Below are 18,522 nucleotides of genomic sequence, written 5' to 3' on the forward strand. Positions count from 1 at the left end.
TTGGAAAATTAAAAGTAAAAGTGATACAGTAATATGGACTGATGGTGATTGGTATGGCATTGGAAAGAAATAAAAAATGAAACTTAAAGTTTTGAACATATAATTATGATTTTTGAACAAGACTAATAAAAACGTGATCAGTATGCTCTTTTACTCATTATCAAGCTTTTCGTACAATATTTGTCTATTTACCATTGATCGAGGTTTATTGTGAATATAATACATAAGAATATTCATATACTATTGAACACCCACCGAAAGTAATTCTTGATTGATCACTAGATTTGATTTATATCATTGAAACATGTGTTAGTGATGTCTTAAATATTTTGACCTTTATGAATTTTTATTAACTAATGAAAGATCTTTGTTTACAATGTTACACATTTCACACCATTGACGAAATAGTATTTGCTTTCGAAAAGTCGGACCGAAAATTATCAACTTATTATTTAGATTACCAACTCAATGGATCCAGCCCGCTTAGGTCCAGTCCTTATCATTTGGACCGATCAACATTGCTTGGTCCTAAATTTGTTCAAAAGGGCTAACATGGACCGGTCTCTGAGCGCATGCAACCGCTAGTGATCCTTCTAATGGCCGCATTAGCTATTTTTTAGATCGCACATATGTGGTGGAGGCAAACAATGATTAAAAAAAAAGATTGTTACCTGGGGTAAACATCACAGTGGTATTGTAATATTATGATACCGATATATAATAAGAGAGATGTGATGCATAAATGCGTAAAAACTGGATATGTTACTATAAAAAGGATATGCTATTCGCTCATCAAACATGTGCCAGACAAAGGCCCAGAGTTCATCTTAAACTGTACAAATTGCTCATACACTGAGTTTATTACGTAAAGTTTCATCTTAAACTCGATAAATTACGCAATTATTAGAGAAAAAAATAGTGATTAATGTTATTAAATACACATACTACATTAATCAAGTTAATCATATACTTCAACTAGTTGCGTAATTCATGAAGTTATTACTCGATAAATTAATTAATTGCGTAATTTATCAAGTTACTACTCGATTTTGTAAGAGTGAAAATAAACACAAGTCCTGTTTATTTAACAAGTTGAAAAAGTCAAAAAATAATCTCCAGTTTAGGAAACAAAACGAAAGAACCTTAACTACACACAGTTGACCATATCCACAATTACGAAAACACCCTCGCGTATTCAATCAACCCTATATCCTTTATCTCTCTCTCTCCATCGACGACGCGCACGAACTGATCCCAGATTCGTTTTCTTGATCGGAGAGCTGCCATGGAACGCATCATCGGCGGCAAGTACAAGCTCGGACGCAAGATCGGCGGCGGCTCCTTCGGAGAGATTTATCTAGGTTCCTCTTCTCTCTCTCTCTCCTATCGTTTCTTCTCCTCTAAAGCTTTGGAATTAACGCCTTTTGTGTGTTTTATCACTTTCTCCGCAGCTACTCACGTCGATTCGTTCGAGATCGTAGCGGTTAAGATCGTAAGCTTCACGATTCGGATCTGTTCCTTTTGCTGCTTCTTGTTCTTCATTTGTAGCTGACGGATTTGTTTTTTTGGCAGGAGAATAGCAAGACGAAGCATCCTCAGCTTCTTTACGAAGCCAAGCTATACAGAGTTCTCGAAGGAGGAAGTAAGCTGTTACTGATCGTTCGAGGAGCTTTGATTGTTAGATTGAGAGGAAACTAATGTTTATGTGATGTGTTTAGGTGGGATTCCGCGGATAAAGTGGTTTGGTGTTGATGGGACGGAGAATGCTTTAGTGATGGATTTGCTTGGGCCAAGTCTTGAGGATTTGTTCGTGTATTGTGGGAGGAAGTTTTCTCCCAAGACTGTGTTGCTCTTGGCTGACCAAATGGTATAAGTCTTGTTCTTGAATCTTGATGATCCTGTTATCTTCTTTGACTCATACATTTATCATCTTCTGTTGCAGCTAACGAGGATAGAGTATGTACACTCCAAAGGATATCTGCATAGAGATATCAAACCGGATAACTTCCTCATGGGCCTAGGGAGGAAAGCTAATCAGGTATTGTTTCTGTGGTTTCTCTTCTCCATTTGAAACTTTGGGGATGGTGTGATTGATAAGTCTCTTGTTGTCAGGTTTATCTAATTGACTTTGGACTTGCCAAGAGATATCGTGATGCCAACACCAACCGTCACATCCCTTACAGGTAACCTTGTGCTCCATCTACAGATCTATCTGTTTAAGTTTTAAGGTCGTATTATATATAACTTATTGTATTTTACAGGGAGAACAAGAATTTAACAGGGACTGCACGGTATGCAAGTTGCAATACTCATCTTGGAATTGGTAAGGAATGCTTCCAGTTTTTTGCTCCTTGTGTATAGTAGATCATCCACACTCTTATATTTTGGTTTCTGTTTCACAGAGCAGAGTCGACGGGATGATCTAGAATCTCTTGGATATGTGCTTCTGTATTTCTTGAGAGGAAGGTGTGTTGGCTTTTCCGGCTTGAAAAGAAACTAGCTAACCTTTCCCTTGCGTACGTTGTGTTCTCATGAACCTTTTTTTGCTAGTCTTCCATGGCAGGGTCTTAAGGCTATTGACAAGAAGCAAAAGTATGACAAAATTTGCGAGAAGAAGATCTCAACTCCTATTGAGGTCTGTTTCCCTCTGTTGTCCCGTGGACTTTTTTTTAGTTTCTCAAAATCCATATCCGACTAAATTATCCATACCTCGTTTTGTTGCAGGTTCTATGCAAAGGTCACCCTGTGGAGTTTGCTTCATATTTCCATTACTGCCACACGCTGACATTTGATCAGCGCCCTGATTATGGATTCTTGAAGCGGCTTTTTCGTGATTTATTCTCACGGGAAGGTACATGTAGAAAATGAAAATGAAAGGATTCACCAGCAGTGGTTTACCTACCTCCATCAGCTAACGGTTTTCTTCTTATGCAGGATATGAAATGGACTATATATTTGACTGGACTATAATAAAGTATCAACAAGCACAGAAAACTAGAAATCAGTCTCAGGTATAACATATCAATCTAGTTTTCTCTATCTGAAGTGTACGCATTTTCTTTCTTTCTTAGTTCACGTCTCGTGTTACTATCTAACAAAATATGTTATTTCTTCTGCAGGCAGTTCCTGGGTCTAGCAATACTCGTGCGACGCCAATGGACACAAGCAATCATCGAGGTTAGCACTAGTGGCATGTTAAGATTCTTATTGCAGTTATTTATCTCAAAATCTCTGTTTTATTGATGCTCTGTTTTGTAGGGGGACCAAATATTCCTTATGAAGCCGACGTCTCTGAGCGTGTCAGATCGGGTAAGGCCATTGGTCCAAGCCCACAGATAAATAACAATCCTGCTACAGGGAGGACTCTGGGTTTTGATCAGCCCGTCCACAAGAATGTATGTTACTCTTCAAGGTTCCCTGACAAATACTTTAACCCGTATTGCATTGTCAATTGTAAGACACCATTTAATTTACTGAAACACCACTGCAGGTGAACATGCCATCCACTTCACTATCTCCTGCGGGTACCTCAAAAAGAAACGTCGGACAATCAGGTTTCCCTCCGGAAACCTCAAATGCTGGGTATGAAAGCGGGAAAAGAACCGGAGGCTGGACTTCATCATTCATGTCTCCAGACAAATGATGCAAAGAAAACAAAACATTGTCTGAGATGGTGAGCTATTAATGTGAGTCATGCCCTTGGAAGATTAAAAAAGGTGTTAGTGACACCAAGTTCTGATTTCTGCTGTATATTATCTGAGATGTGTGTGGACAGGCAGCTATAGAGGATGGTGTTTTTCCATGAACACATTCGTGTTACACACACACAAAGACATGAAGTGTATGTTTGCTTTTCATTCAAGATTTGCTCCAACCTTTGTATAATTCTTACACCAGATTTGTTATATTGTTATATATGTCAAGTTTTAGTTACTCAGTTTGTGTTAAGGCTCATAAGTTGGGCTTAGCCTTATTGTACTGCTGCTTGATAATCTATTTTATATGTTAATGGATAACAATATTCTTTGCAGAAATCCAGAGCCAAGCTTCAGAGGCTTTAGGAGCTGTCCTCAGAGGCTTTAGGAGAGAGCACACGTTTCTCCTTTTCTTAATGACATAGGTTTCAGAGGAAGATGTTGACAGACAACATGGGGTTCTTAAATTCAAAGATAGCGACTGAGCAGTTGAATCTGAACAAGAACAAAAAAACAAATATGTCAAAGAGAGCTCATGAAGCCAGGCAAAAAAAAGGTCGAGTCACGCATTGGTTTCGGTACAACCGGCCTGTGTTTCTGCCGTATCCGACTGCTTGGTTTGTTGCGGTCTTTAGCAAAATCATCATCATCCACCATCATATCTATCATCCATGAGGTAGGTGAAGGTTGTATCTGCAGCCTCAGTGGAAACAATACCTCAGGCCGTGAGAGAGGATCTAATTGTGTAACATGATGTGTTTGTGTTATGTTTGGCTTATGATGTTTTTTTTGTAATTTAGTCATTAGTGTATTATATATACTCTTCAAAATACATATCATCTCGAAATCAAATGCTAGAATGAACCACACAAAAAATGAAAACCACGAATAATTCGTTAGAGCATTATGAAAGCCTTATACCATAATAGAGTTTTTGTTTGTTAAAGCCATATGAAAGTTATTGTTTAGCTTGATCATATTTTATTAATTTCCTGGGGTTCAGTTTAATAATATATAGTATATACAATAATATTGCCAGTCCATTCATAATCGTCATAACGTTGGACCACATGATATGATGCAATGACTTATTTCTTACATCACAAGAATCTTTGGCCTCATTCACCTATTTCGTATTATATGATTCGTTCATTGGAAATTTTTCAAATACGAATAAAGTCTGCTCAATATCATATACACGAGTTAGTAATGTAACAGAATAACACAATATCAAAAGACAAAACCAAGGGGTAGTTCATAACTTGATGTAACACGTGTGTATTAAAGTTATAAGGATATGATGCAGTCATTCACAACAATTTGATGCAGTCATAACGATAACTTCTAAATGAACGTGGTTGCTTCTGTAGCCAGGTAAGCTGACATGTTCCATTTATTGAAAACAATGATCACCATTTTATAAAATGGAATACCAGAATAAAACTCAGTAATAATTCAATCCATTAATTTGTATTGAATCAAAACTTTGTTTATATATAAATTCATCGTATTTACACAAATAATTTTCTTTTGACCTAACTAACATGTGTGTGCTTTTTTTTTTTTGCAAGACATAGATCAAAACTAAATATAAATTAATTCTGTAACTTTGAAAAAATTGCAATTCTTAAAGAAGAAAAAAAAACTAAACATCTAAGTGTAGGTGTGTTGTGTTAATTTGCCTTCTTAATTCTCTATTAGCAAACCATTGTGCTGTGTTTCTAGCGATCGGCAGCCACAAACGCCGTCTTCTCTCCGTTTCTAACGCAGTCGCTGCGGTTGAACCGCTATAATCTCCATGAACCGCAATACCGAGTCTAGGAACTGCAGTGATCTCAGAGACCGATCTTCTTCCTGTCTCGACCATTACGCTTCTTGATTTCGAACCAGACTCTCCATTTTCCGACAACAACATAGTTTTCATCGAAGTCAACTTGTTCTCCAACATTCTCTTGGCTTCCGTATCTTCCTTGACTTGCAAGCTACCTCTTCCATCCTCTTCATCACCTCTCTTAACTCGATCCATCGATAAGAACCTCTCGCTTGAAATCGAACTAACCATCTCTGAATTCAAAAACATCAAATCCGACGAACTCACATTGCTCCAACGATTCTTGAACACAACATCAGACACAATGATCCTATGATTGAACTTATGCATCAGCTTCCTCTCGTCTTTATCATTTCCGTGTTGATCAAGTAAGGGTTTCTCTTTGTGACCTAATTTAAGAATCTTCCGGAAGCTATCTCCGATGCTGAATCTCGATGACCCACCAACTTCTTCTTCTTCTTGTTCTCTTTCGATGTAAAGCTCCAAGCTCGAATCTTCTCTCACCTCAGACTGATTCAAGAACCGGAAGCTGTTTCCATAAACAGAGTACTCTTCTTCTATCGAGACTCTGTCTCTGCAGAGAGGGCACGTCGCGTGCTCCTCAAGCCACTGATCGATGCACCCGATGTGGAAAGCGTGACGACATTTAGGCAACAATCTCAGAATCTCGACACTTTCGAACTTAGACAAGCAAACAGAACAGTCAAGCCCTTGTTTTGATCCTTTCAAAGCTGAGAATCTAAACAGAGGAAGTGACTCGATTACTGTTTTGTCTAAACCGGAGAACCGGTCCGACGAGTTAGCTGACCGGTTAACGAATATTCCTTGTATGATCCGGCGATCTTGCCGTCTTCCCTCGCCGGTTCTTGACCGGAGATCGATGTGGCAGCACTTAGCGTAGACGAGGAGGAAGAAAGTGAGCGAGAACATGATGGCGAGAACTACTGTGACGACGGCCAAACTCGGCTCAAAGTTGGCGACGAGGTCGCCGTTTGTGAGCGGAGGAGGAGGAGGCTGAGCAGAGACATAGTAATAGCTGTGGATGGTTGTCAGAATGAAGAAAAAGATTAGATACATCGTAAGAAGATGTTTTTCTTATTTTTCTTGGAAAGATTTAGGTTTAAAATAGTTTTATTGCAGAAGCAAATGAGATTATGTTAGAGAGATTGATTAGTATAAATTAATATAAATTACGTCATCTACGATACAAGAGTTTGTTATTTGTATAAGCTATAGCTTTCTCATTGTTTTCTACTATTCTCTTCATTAACTATAAAACAAGTTACCTTTTGGTGGGCTGTTATTATCTGACCTCATTTTGATCATATTCAAGACCATAGACTATACGGAAGTTGTTTGTCATTTATATTTGAAAATTACAACATGCATCATATATTTAGTAATTTTAGTTCTTTAGACTGATTTTTAGTTTGGTTCTTGGTAGGGGTGTTCAATCCGGATATCGGTTCGGTTTCGGTTTGTTTTTTTTTGGTTTTCGGTATTTCGGTTAGTAAAATATAACTACCATTCTAAATCCATATTTACTTCGGTTCGGTTCGGTTTATATACCGTCAGTTTTCGGTTTATTCGGTTTTATACCAAAAAACATAATTATTTTGTTTGAGATCATATGATATGAATTTTAGAGTCATATTGTCAACACAGTCATATATTAAAAATATATTACATGTTCAAATAAATGAACAAAAAAGTAAAAATGTTTCTACCATCAAATAAAATAATCAAATCTATAACTAAAATCAAAGCTTGAAATTTTGAAAATAAAAATATGAAACAAAACAGAAACATGAAAGAAAAGTTTTTATACTCTTCCATATTTAGTGTTCATTAAAGTCATGCTTTTTAAATTGAAAATTTTCCATTAATTATTGTCCATCAAAATTATAATCTTTATATTAATTTAGTAAAGACTAAAATAAAGCAAAAATATCAAAAAAAAGACTTAGAAAACAAGATGTCTGAATTGCGATGTATTGTTATTTAGTTATATTTCAAGTGTTTTGCAAATTAAAGTTTTTTAGTTATTAACACAAATTTAACTTAGGTAACAAATAGATTTTCATGTATTGTTATAAAATAGATACATATTTACATGTTTCTACTTTTAATCGGTTTTGTTTGGTTTATTCGGTTTAATCGGTTATATACCAAACCATATCCAAATCCTACGGTTTTTATAAAATTATATCCATTCGGTTTATATGGTATATACCAAAACCAAATCATATTGTCTATTTCGGTTCGGTTCGGTTCGGTACGGTTCGGTTTTACCATATTGAACAGCCCTAGTTCTTGGTCTAAAAAATATTTAAAAAAAGCTATTACCCCTACCAAAATATTTCTATATGAAAAGCCATCACTAACTTATAACCAACAACAAAATTATATTCTTATTAATTAATTAATGATAGTTGTTGACAATGATTAAATGGAAAGGAACTCAAAATAAATAAACAAATGGGTTTATTGCACTCGCCGGAAGTATATAAAGTCAATGACCACCAGCTGCATAGAATCCCGGTAGAAAAAGTCAAAGTTTGCCATTTTCATGATTGAGTGTGATGGCTTGGATTTGTATTTCACTCTTGACAGTGTTGATAAACCGATGATCTTAGATTTGTTTCAACGTATTAAAGCCCATTTCTTAAATCAGTGGGGTTCTAATATCACAGATGATTAAACATTTATTTGAACCCAAAAAAAAGGAGAAGGGCTTACAAAACTACAACAACTAGTACACAATAGCGAAAGAGATAAATGTAGAAATGTGTAACAAAACAAGCAAAAGCAGAGAGATTACAAACACAACATAGCGGAAAAGCACCGTTAAAACTTTGGCACTGAGAGTTACAAACCCCTTTCCCATACTGTTTTACAAACATCAACACATTCTTCAGGTATGAGCCGAGGCAGCCGACATTCCCACGGATGACTCAGGGCTAACATACTCCTCGCTTGCATGCCTCACAAACTCCTCAGGCGACATGTGAGAACCGTGGCAAGCGCATACAATCTTGATCTGGTTCGCGTTGTACCTGTATGTGACACCGGAGATTGTCCGACCGTGAGGGCCTGAGCCTGTCGTTGAGACCCAAGGCAGGTTGGGACGCGCACCAGATCCTCCAAACTTCACATCAGCTGCCATTCCTGGTTTTATGGCGGAAAAGTCGAAAGAGAAAGCTGTACTAATGTTGTTGTTGTTGTTGTCTCCAGCTGGTCGTTCTGATGCATCCTCTGATGAGCCTTCCTCTGCAACAGGTTGCTTTCCCTCGCCTTTCGCGGTAGCTTTAGGGAGACAACAAGAAGTTAATGACTATGCAAGTAATGATTCTACACCATTTTAAGGGAAATGTTTGCTTACCTGAGTTTGATGGACCTCTTCCAGCAAATGGAGACTGAGAAACTGCGACGATCCCATCCTTGTCAAGCATAGGGAGCTGAACCGGTGAGTATCCGAACATGATTGGGAGATTCCCAGCATTAGCAGTAGGCTGCGTCAGACTTGTAGCTGCAGCATGTTGTCCAGACTCTTTCGGTGGTAAGGAGTAAGGTAAACCAGCGAAAGGTACAGTGTAACTCATGTTGCGGTTAGCAGTAAACTCTTCAGTGTTCTTTCTTTGACCAGCTAAGTTATCCATATCAGCGGCTGGACGACCCGCCACCACATCCTTAGCGAGGCTGGAAGAAGAACCACCACCAGCACCACCTGCTTCAGACTCCGCAACATCTTCGTTATCAGCAGTTGATCCTTCATCAGTCGCGTTCGAAACATGGGACGCCTTTGTCTTCTTCTTCTTCTCGTGCAGATCAACACGTGCCTCCTCCTTTCTTTTACTGCTTCCTGCTTCTTTCACTACCTCATCCTCCACCCACAAAGGCTTCGTGGAAGCTTCACCGTCGGCGGTGGGAGCTTTGGAGAGGTCGTTGAAGAAATTCTGCGGAGGAGGAGGAGGTTCAGAACTCTGCTCTGCTGCTGCTGGTCTTTGAGAAGTTGTTGGATGAAGGAAGTTCTTAAAGTCATCAATCACTTTAGCGCTTCTATCACCTCCTCCTTCTAGATTCTCAGAGGAGGTTCCAGTATTGTGAGTACCTTTAGCTTTGCCTCCACCACATGAGAGACCCAAGCTGAGCTCAAGCCCATTATCATCATCCATTTCTTTTTGGTTCAGACTATCCTAAACAGCTCAACAGATCTTTACAACATCCCCTGTCATCTGAGAACTCATTAGTCACACAAAAAGGAACCCATTCATCACTTTCCCTTTTTAAAACATCTATAACCAAAAGAGGAAAGATACCTTTTCGATCTAGAAACCTTAACAAGACAAATAAGCAAGCAGATCTGTCAGGGAACTAGGTTCGGTAATACTATCATAAACCTCTTAAATCACTCCAAAGTTCAAGACTTATCATCATAGAATCGTACCCAGAACACTAACTATAGAGCTGGAAAGCAAAGTCAGCTAAAAAAAATTAGAGCGATTTCAATCATAAAGAAGCTATTGGGCTAAATAAATAAGAAAGCAGCTCAGAAAATTGAAATCGAGGCAGAGAGTGAATAAAGGTAGAACCTGAAACGGAGGATGACGATCAGAAGAAAAGAGAAACCCTAGCAGCAGCTTCGCGGCGTCGCTCCTTGGTGCTCAGTGTCGGACATAGTACGGATCTATTTCTTTTTTACAAATTTGTATTTTTTCTGGTAAAATTTGTATTTATTTATTTCCCTATTTCTTATTTTACAAATTCAGCTTTTTAAATCTGAGTCACACCGTATCTTCTTTACATTACACGGAGCTGTTGTAGTCGTTACATATGATCCTAATTACAATTTCTTTAAACTAGACCGAAAATGAATATGAATTGACATATTTCTACTATACGTTCATATTTATATTTGTAAACATCTTATATATTAAAACACAAATCACAACCTTGATTCATGTGTAATTTTTTTTAAAAAAATAGATATAATAGACTTATTTCTAAAAAATCATGTTACATTTAATCTCTAATCTTATCATTTAAATTTTGGGCATACCAAATTTTTTTATTTGACTATCAATAATTGGATTTAAACAATAGATGATCTATTAGATTTATAAGTAGTATAAATTAAATATATATATATAATTTAATGTTGTAATACTATACCTACATATGTTAAATATTTAAATATTTGTCGATGTTAACTTTTAAAATTATAAAGATTTTTTTTTAAATAACAAAAACCATATTATTTAACAATGATTAGTATTTACTTACTACCTTAAACCAATGAAAACAAATTTTAAACTATATATTTATTTTAAAAATTATACAAAAACTAAATGTTTAATTATTTACTCGATAATATAAATTCATGAAGCGAAAAGTTTAATTTTTTAAAACTTTCTAAATTTGTGAAATGTTACAATATCTTTGAATATAAAAATTAAAAAATATTTTACTAATCTTTATATATATATCGTTACGATTTTAATAATGAAATAATAATCCGAAAATATATATAGAAGAATATACAAATACATGTGAAAGTTTGAAACAATCTATTCAATAAAAAAAATATACCGTAAACTTTTTATGTTTTAGAAATTGATAGACACATATTATAATATATACCAATTTAGAATTGAAAACACAATATTTATATAAAAATAAATGAAAACAAAAATCAGCGCGGTTGCACCGATCAAAATCTAGTATAAAGTTTAATACAAATGTTAGCTTTGCGAAAAAAAATTATCGCCAACACATTTGTTTGTCCATCTCAATTATTAGTTGAGCATTAACTCAATATAAACACTTGACATAACTCAATCTAACACTTATATTATCTATTAAAAACACTAGAAATATTCGTTAGTTCAATTCTCTCAAATAATTTTTTTTTGTTTTTAAAACAAAATAGTATTCAAAAAAGAAAATGACCAAAATAGAATTTTTAATTTTGAAATTTTTAATTTTTATTTATTTAAATTTGAAACCCTATACTCAAAACTCCACTTCTTAACTCTAAATCTTAAATCTAAATTAATTAATCCTAGGGTAAAATAAAAATATATTTATACATTTTAATAAAACTTGTTTTGGTCATTTTTTTGTTGAAGACTATTTTTGTGACAAAAATTTAAAAAATGATATACTAGGGAATTTATATATTCTATTTATTATATAGTTTTGAGTTTATTTATAACCATTTATTTTTCAAATAATATTTAAAAAAAAATAAAGATCTTAACACCTGTAATGTGGATACATGTACATGTCCAATGAGGACCCCAACCCAAACATGTATAGTGACAATATTTAAATATGTAAATGTATAATGGATCCCAAACTATGTAAACATGGACCCAATTTGTTTAAAATCCAGCAATATCTAGGCCTAAAACTAGTGCATAACTATTCACAAACTTTATATTGCTTCCAATTTAAATGGATCAATGTCTTATGAGACATATATTTTTTAGTGTCTTAACATTCCGCATCTTCAATAACTTGTAGAACAAGAAAATAACATTTTTGGTTGGTGCAACTTAAACTAATGATGCTAAGATTAACCTTCATATTTTCACATAATATATATTGATATAGGCCCGACTAAGATAACTATTGGCGTGTGCCTGCTAAACTAATGATGCGACGTTACATTTTTATATTATACCATGTTATTATAATTAAAAAAAAAACACATAGTTTTCTTACACCATCGTTCAAAATATTTAAGTTGGAAGCTAGAATGCCAATCGCAATGGAGGTGTAAGTAAATATATATATTTTTAACCGCTACGTGAAAAACGACTTAAGTGACATTAGCGTCGCATTAACAAGTAAACATTAGCCGAGTAAGAAAAAGTTTCTTGTGTTTGTGTTTAGGTGTGTATATATTCGTTTTTAATGCATACGTGTGAGAGTGTGTATATACATCGGATAAAAGAGAAAGGTTTCTTCTTTTTCTCCACTCTGTGTACTCTTGACCTTCTTGCTTGCTAGCCGGCGATTAAAAAAGGCAGGAGCTTTCTTGTTTCTTCATTTTCTCTTCTTGTTTAGTTAACCGTAGCGAAGAAAACACTACTTGCTAAGAGGAACTTACATTTGATTTCAGGGACACAGAGGAAGAAATTAGAAGAAAGTTGTCTCCTTTTTCTTCTTACATTCGGCAAAAGTGAAGGTTGACGACAAAGGGTGAAAACTTTCTTCCTTTGTTGTTTCTTTTGTATGTCTGTGATGGAAACGAAATTTTGAGACAAATTAAGATCTGCTTATCAAACCCCAAATCTAACATGGAAAGAACTTCAAAGGTTTTAGAAAGTGGTCAATTTGTGAACTCAAAGAAGGTGTAGGTGTTGGTGTATTAGGATGAGAATGTGGTTAATTATTATATAAATATAGGGCATGTGTTATGTGTTGTTTGTTGCGTTATTTTGGTTCGTGGTGAGAAAGATAGAGATGAGATTAATTTAAGGGGAAACAACTTGTCAAGCTTGAATCCAAAGAAACCAAGAGAGCATGATGATAAGACTTCACACACACTAGACTTAGTATCGTCACTCTTCTGGATGCAAATGGATGTTTCCTTTTGGAAAGAAAATAGCTTTTGAGTGAACTCTATATATGGTTTTGATTTTGAGGAAAATATAAAATAAATTTGGAAAAGGCTACCTAGAATTGTGGATTTAGTTTATTGTTGCATTACATCTTTGAATCTTATGTGAAATATAGCTTGAGTGAAATGTGGAATTGGTTTGAATTGCATTTGAAAACGCCACCAACAATAGTGGCTCTTTGGTTTATTGTTGCAATTACATCTTTAAATCTAATTATGGTTTAACTATGCTTGCTCCAAGTCTACTTCTAACCCGTTTTCTTCTACAACTTGGCAGGCACATCTTTCTGACCCCCCAAAAAATGAGTGACCAAGGTCCACTTCCAATGCCTCTTGGCGTAAGTGACAACATTCATGTACATACATATTTAAGACGTGACCACAAAATTTATAGACAGATAATTGGTATATATAACGTGTGCAGGGAAACTTCACTGTACCTAAACATGTCTCTGACTTCTTTGCGAGTGTAGAGAAGCTTATTCCTGGTCACATCTTGGGAATGATCATATCATCTAAACCAGATAATGATCGTGTCACGGTTGTCAGCTGCAAAGAAACTTCATACGCTAGGTGGAGAAAGCACACGGTAATATTCTGTTCGTGGAATAATCAAATAGTTTTTGTACAAAGATATATATTTATATATAGCTCTTGCGTTTTGGTTTCAGGTTATGCCAGGCTTTCTAAATGATAAAAACTGGAAAAAGTACATGGGTCTGATGAGAGATCAAGGAGGCCATAGTAGATTCACTTTATTATTAGACCAAATCATGATTTTGTTATGCTGTGATCCTGAATTGATTATTTTTCGTCTCTTTTTCTTTTTGCAGACACTTGTTGGGCTGTTGTAACTGCAGAGTTGATCAGTGCCATAAGATTCATTCTGAAGTATGATACAAAGTTCACTGAGTACTCTGCTCAGTACTTGGTGGATTATGCTGACCCAGCAAAGGCATTAGCGAACTACGAGCAAGAAAGGCATTACTGCTACACTCACTCTGTAGCTAAAGGCTTAGATTTTATACTGGATGGAGGAATACCAACAGAAGCACATTGGAAATACGAGGGTTGTAGGAAACCGCGAGCTTACCGTCCACCGAAGGATGATCCTCATGTTCACATTGCTGATGAGATGTTATATCACCTGCAATTTCATCCCATTGGAGCATCTTTGGCTCTATTCCTACCGGATTACTCCACTATCAAAAAGGTAAATGACAATAAATATATATATATATCTTATGAAAGATTATAGTAGAGAAGTTACTGAATATAACTTTAATATTGTGTGCTGTGTGTTTTATTTGCTAGGGAGTGTACAGAGGACCTACATCCATAGATTCAGTGTATAAATGTCCTCATGCGGTCTCCATATATGCCATCGAAGTTGTAGACGGAGAAACCATTGCGCTTGTGAAATCTACTCACGGCACAGAACTAGGGGATAAAGGTTATTTCAGAGTATCTTTAGATACCATGCTAGTTGAGGTGCCACACAAGGGAAAAACTGCTAATCGCGATTTTGCACGACCATGCCGTTTGCTTTCTCGCTTTTGTTTCCCGAAACTTCCACCTCTACAAGTTTGACTCTAAAAGGTACAGATTTTTTAAATAATATTTTGATATAGGAATATTTGTATTGGTAAGTGTATATTTAATCATTGTTGATGGCAGGAAGTGGATTGCCTCTCACATTTTGCGCCTTCACCAAACAGTCTAAAACTTTTCATTTCTCGAGTTTTGGTTGATACTTTTGGTTGTGATTCATTTCTGGAGTCTAAAACTTGTTTGCTCTCGTCTTTATGTGTTTGTTTTGGAGCTTGAATTAGTATGTGTTGCTTTGTCAGAATGTTACTTAAAAACCTTAGCAAAAAACTCATGTTCAGTGGTGATGCTTCCTCTGTTTCTCAACTTGATTCGTCAAGCCAAAAGCAAAAATAGGCATTCTCCTGTTGCATCTTCCATAAAGCTTTCAAGCCCTGAGCCACCATAACCATAGCTCCATGTATTTTCCCTTGCCATATTTTGGTCTAATCATGGTGATTCTTCTTTTCATAAAGATGACCTGACAATTACTCCACCCCTCCCAATCACCAAAAACAATCATCCCTCCATAGTTAAAACAAAACATAGTATTTTTGCTAATTTTGATATATGTCTCAGGTCATAAGCATTAAATAAAACATTAGGAACCACAGGGAAGCTCCAAACTGTAGATAACATACACACCACCAAGGTTATGTCCACCACGAGATGGTGCAACACTTACAAAACTAAAAGATAATAAACACATCAGATCTTATTAGCCTCAGAAGAAAATTTTCATTCAACTGGATTTGTAGGCCAAGCAGTCGACTTCCAAGCAAATGTGTCCAGGAATACCATCCATGGTTTTCCTTACAACCGCTTGGTACTCCACAGGGGCACCACTCGGATCGCCATTGCCTTTGAAGATAATGTAGAAGATGGCATTGTTGGCCTTGAGCTTCATGCATGGCTGCGACTCTTCCTTGGTTTGTATAGTTACCTTCTTGATTTCCAGTGGTAGAAATGGCCTCAGGTCGCTCTACATAATATGTCTGAACAACTTAAAACGTCATTATTTCAAATAACTTAAAACAACTAAATATCAGTACGTAATTAAAACATATATTGTTAAAATAATTTAAAACAAAAATATGATATAAACCAAATGGAATTTTAGTTAAAATCCATGATATAACTCAAAATGAATAATATAACAAAACAAAATTCAAAAGTATATAGAAATTCTATAAGAATAAAAAGTAGAACATGTATTTACAGTATTTATTTTTCACATTTTATCAAAGCAAAGCAATATCAACGAAAACGTCATGAATTTAACCGATTTCTCCTCTTTATCGCTAAACTCAAGTTAGCTGAAATTAACAAGATATTGATACAAAACACCTAATCTAAATTATATTAAAAATTCACATATTGTAGTTTTAGATGTAATTCTTGTAATTCTTGAACAAAATTATATTAAATACTCAATTCACCTAAAATTATATTTAACGTGAAGGGTAATATTATATTTCTTCCTTGTCATTTCATTGTTCTCTATGAATTTTTCAATCTATATGATCACTACTACTAATTATTCAGTTTTGATAAAAGTAAAAGATAATAAACACATCAAATTTTATTAGTCTCGAAAGAAAATTTTCTTCAACATGATTTGTAGGCCAAGCAGTCGACTTCCAAGCAAATGTGTCCAGGAATACCATCCATGGTTTTCCTTACAACCGCTTGGTACTCCACAGGGGCACCACTCGGATCGCCATTGCCTTTGAAGATAATGTAGAAGATGGCATTGTTGGCCTTGAGCTTCATGCATGGCTGCGACTCTTCCTTGGTTTGTATAGTTACCTTCTTGATTTCCAGTGGTAGAAATGGCCTCAGGTCGCTCTACATAACACAAAAACTCAAAAGTTATGGCAAGAAAACTCCCACCCCCCCATCAGTGATTTGAATGAGAAGCCACTCGATTAAAGAAGAACTTACCGCATGTGCAATCCACTTAGAGTGGAAAGCAAACTCAGCATACATATGAAGCCACTCATTTCCTTGCAAGTCTTATTCTTGCAACTGTGAAGCCACGAAATAAGGTGAAACATAGATCTTATAAATCAAAACCCAATCAACCAAGATGAAGTAAAGTTAGCATATACCTCATAAAACTGCCCCTTGGTGCTAATTGCAGCCATCTCATCATTGGTGAACCACTTGGGCATTTTACCTTTGTAAGAATCATCTACTGCATCGTCCTTCCATCTTCTATCAGGCCCACCATAAGTAGGAGGTCGAGGGCCACTAGGAACTAAAAAAACAGATTATTCCAGACCATATTTTGAAAACTGGAGAAAGACAAGAGAACCAACTTTCGACTAGTCTAGTTAATTATATACCTTTTAGTCTGGAAATTTCGGTCTGTGCCAGAAAGGATGCCTGCTCCGGAAGGAAATCTTTGAAAACACACGTCTGAAAATTGCAAAGAGAGTTGTTGGATGTGTCAATGGCCTCCAACGTTATGTGGTAACAGAGGCACCGAGTAAACCTCAGCTTATCGTTGTATTTGTTTATAGCAGCCAATTTGAGGCTTGTTCCCTACAAGATCAAACAGCCGAATCAATTGAACATCAAAGGAAGCGAAGCAAGTAATAGTTGTTTACCTTCTCAAGATTGTAACAATGAAGTCCAAGTCTACTAAACAAGCCCACGTCATAGGGATAATCATATTTGTTTTCCATGATGTGAGGAACTTGTCCTCCACCATACGGAAGATAGAAGTGATCCACATCGAAACCCTGAAGATAATAATCGTAAGGAATGCTTTCATTCGATCAAAGCCAATCACAAATTGCTAGAGAGCTTACATCGGACTCTACAAATTGACGGTGGTACTCCTTCTCGATCACAGAATCAACCTCATCGTCATCCCATGGATTGTGATCGTAATCAACCTTGGGGAAACTCTGTATCGGAGGAGTAGCGACTGCGCTTCCTGGAGATTCCAATTTCCGTTTACGCTGCTGCGGCGGTTCATCTCTGATCTTCGGAAGCAAGATCGCAATCTCAGTCATCGTCTCCGATTTCCTCTAAACCCTAATCGCAATCTCGCAATTATATTTGCGTTTAGACCCCCGGCTTCTTTTATAATTTTTTTTTTTTTTTGAAACAACTTTTTTTATAATCAATATTAAATTGTTATTCCAACTCTATCTCGGATTGTCCGTGCCGGACAACTGTGATGCCGATGCGGTTCTAATATTAACAAAACATATATCGATAAACATGTATATAAGTGATTGCGATGTGGTTCTAATAGTAACGAAACATATAAATATAAATAGGGCAATTGTCAATAATAGCACCTTTTGAAGTTTATATCTCAAAAATAACACTAGAAGGAGAAAGTCACAAAAATGACATTCATTAAAGGGTAAAATATCTATAATACCCTTGGTTTAAAATTAAATAAACAAACTAAAATAAATAAAAATAAAAATAATAAAAATAAAAAAAAATAATTTTTTTTTATAGTTTCAGATTATATGTTTTCAAATTTTTTTTTCAGATTTTATTTTTATAATTTAAAAATACTTTTTGAAACTGTTTTTAAAATTTTTATTTTTTATTTTATTATTTATTATTTATAAAATTTTAAACCCTAATTCCAAAACCCCACCCCTTAACTCTAAACCCTAAGTTTTGGATTAACTAACCCTAGGGGTATAAGTGTACATTACCTCTTTAATGAAACCTATTTTTGTGACTTTGAGCCTTGAGTGCTACTTTGGGAACAAAAACTTGGTTTAGTGCTATTCTAGTCTTTTTCTCAT

General features: G+C 35.6%; 5 protein-coding genes across 9 annotated transcripts; 2 read left to right on the top strand and 3 right to left on the bottom strand.

Moving 5' to 3' along the window:
- Positions 1–1,145: 1,145 nt before the first annotated feature.
- Positions 1,146–4,525, top strand: LOC103861857 (casein kinase 1-like protein 3). 2 transcript variants are annotated; one of them, XR_631625.3, is made up of 15 exons: positions 1,146–1,361; positions 1,452–1,492; positions 1,573–1,642; positions 1,719–1,867; positions 1,943–2,038; positions 2,113–2,183; positions 2,262–2,323; positions 2,403–2,466; positions 2,551–2,635; positions 2,725–2,851; positions 2,935–3,011; positions 3,120–3,177; positions 3,259–3,395; positions 3,491–3,841; positions 4,032–4,525. XR_631625.3 is itself a non-coding variant. In XM_009139565.3 (14 exons), the coding sequence occupies exons 1-14, from the start codon at positions 1,286–1,288 to the stop codon at positions 3,641–3,643; spliced, it is 1,266 nt and encodes a 421-aa protein (XP_009137813.1). In that variant the 5' UTR covers positions 1,146–1,285; the 3' UTR covers positions 3,644–3,937. The 2 variants fall into 2 exon arrangements, 1 of the variants encoding a protein (XP_009137813.1); XM_009139565.3 differs by lacking the exon at positions 4,032–4,525 and having other exon boundaries at positions 3,491–3,937.
- On the bottom strand, positions 4,251–7,129 carry LOC103861858 (E3 ubiquitin-protein ligase ATL42). Its single transcript, XM_009139566.2, has one exon. The coding sequence runs from the start codon at positions 6,601–6,603 to the stop codon at positions 5,341–5,343; it is 1,263 nt and encodes a 420-aa protein (XP_009137814.1). The 5' UTR covers positions 6,604–7,129; the 3' UTR covers positions 4,251–5,340.
- Positions 7,130–8,213: 1,084 nt separating this feature from the next.
- On the bottom strand, positions 8,214–10,338 carry LOC103861860 (AFP homolog 2). Of its 4 annotated transcripts, none has more exons than XM_009139567.2 (3): positions 10,119–10,338; positions 8,909–9,754; positions 8,214–8,832 (listed from the first exon to the last, which is right to left on the bottom strand). In XM_009139567.2, the coding sequence occupies exons 2-3, from the start codon at positions 9,699–9,701 to the stop codon at positions 8,441–8,443; spliced, it is 1,185 nt and encodes a 394-aa protein (XP_009137815.1). In that variant the 5' UTR covers positions 9,702–9,754; positions 10,119–10,338; the 3' UTR covers positions 8,214–8,440. The 4 variants fall into 4 exon arrangements, with proteins under 4 accessions (XP_009137815.1, XP_009137816.1, XP_033143507.1 ...); XM_009139568.2 differs by having other exon boundaries at positions 8,909–9,761; positions 10,119–10,316; XM_033287616.1 differs by having other exon boundaries at positions 8,909–9,757; positions 10,108–10,292.
- Positions 10,339–11,038: 700 nt separating this feature from the next.
- Positions 11,039–15,942, top strand: LOC103862139 (protein HEAT-INDUCED TAS1 TARGET 4). The gene is made up of 6 exons (XM_033287620.1): positions 11,039–13,491; positions 13,578–13,742; positions 13,825–13,897; positions 13,987–14,366; positions 14,468–14,752; positions 14,831–15,942. The coding sequence occupies exons 1-5, from the start codon at positions 13,381–13,383 to the stop codon at positions 14,741–14,743; spliced, it is 1,005 nt and encodes a 334-aa protein (XP_033143511.1). The 5' UTR covers positions 11,039–13,380; the 3' UTR covers positions 14,744–14,752; positions 14,831–15,942.
- Positions 15,943–16,233: 291 nt separating this feature from the next.
- On the bottom strand, positions 16,234–17,883 carry LOC103861861 (UPF0725 protein At4g28920). Its single transcript, XM_009139569.3, has 6 exons — positions 17,557–17,883; positions 17,353–17,487; positions 17,089–17,287; positions 16,852–17,000; positions 16,685–16,768; positions 16,234–16,588 (listed from the first exon to the last, which is right to left on the bottom strand). Exons 1-5 carry the CDS (start codon positions 17,761–17,763, stop codon positions 16,757–16,759), a joined length of 702 nt encoding a protein of 233 aa, XP_009137817.1. The 5' UTR covers positions 17,764–17,883; the 3' UTR covers positions 16,234–16,588; positions 16,685–16,756.
- Positions 17,884–18,522: the final 639 nt, after the last annotated feature.

The sequence above is a fragment of the Brassica rapa genome, chromosome A03, assembly GCF_000309985.2.
Source record: "Brassica rapa cultivar Chiifu-401-42 chromosome A03, CAAS_Brap_v3.01, whole genome shotgun sequence".
Classification (NCBI taxonomy): Eukaryota; Viridiplantae; Streptophyta; class Magnoliopsida; order Brassicales; family Brassicaceae; genus Brassica; species Brassica rapa.

What these genes read in the sequence shown, in the direction of transcription:
- LOC103861857 (XM_009139565.3), top strand. Translation starts at nt 1,286, where the DNA reads ATGGAACGCATCATCGGCGGCAAGTACAAGCTCGGACGCAAGATCGGC. An exon ending in CTGTATTTCTTGAGAGGAAG is followed by an intron (nt 2,467 to 2,550) that starts GTGTGTTGGCTT and finishes TTTTTTTGCTAG; the next exon opens with TCTTCCATGGCAGGGTCTTA. An exon ending in AAACTAGAAATCAGTCTCAG is followed by an intron (nt 3,012 to 3,119) that starts GTATAACATATC and finishes TTTCTTCTGCAG; the next exon opens with GCAGTTCCTGGGTCTAGCAA.
- LOC103861858 (XM_009139566.2), bottom strand. Translation starts at nt 6,603, where the DNA reads ATGTATCTAATCTTTTTCTTCATTCTGACAACCATCCACAGCTATTAC.
- LOC103861860 (XM_009139567.2), bottom strand. Translation starts at nt 9,701, where the DNA reads ATGGATGATGATAATGGGCTTGAGCTCAGCTTGGGTCTCTCATGTGGT. An exon ending in AAGAGGTCCATCAAACTCAG is followed by an intron (nt 8,833 to 8,908) that starts GTAAGCAAACAT and finishes GTCTCCCTAAAG; the next exon opens with CTACCGCGAAAGGCGAGGGA.
- LOC103862139 (XM_033287620.1), top strand. Translation starts at nt 13,381, where the DNA reads ATGCTTGCTCCAAGTCTACTTCTAACCCGTTTTCTTCTACAACTTGGC. An exon ending in CTAGGTGGAGAAAGCACACG is followed by an intron (nt 13,743 to 13,824) that starts GTAATATTCTGT and finishes TTTTGGTTTCAG; the next exon opens with GTTATGCCAGGCTTTCTAAA. An exon ending in ATTACTCCACTATCAAAAAG is followed by an intron (nt 14,367 to 14,467) that starts GTAAATGACAAT and finishes TTTATTTGCTAG; the next exon opens with GGAGTGTACAGAGGACCTAC.
- LOC103861861 (XM_009139569.3), bottom strand. Translation starts at nt 17,763, where the DNA reads ATGACTGAGATTGCGATCTTGCTTCCGAAGATCAGAGATGAACCGCCG. An exon ending in ATTGTTACAATCTTGAGAAG is followed by an intron (nt 17,288 to 17,352) that starts GTAAACAACTAT and finishes TTGATCTTGTAG; the next exon opens with GGAACAAGCCTCAAATTGGC. An exon ending in CGAAATTTCCAGACTAAAAG is followed by an intron (nt 17,001 to 17,088) that starts GTATATAATTAA and finishes CTGTTTTTTTAG; the next exon opens with TTCCTAGTGGCCCTCGACCT.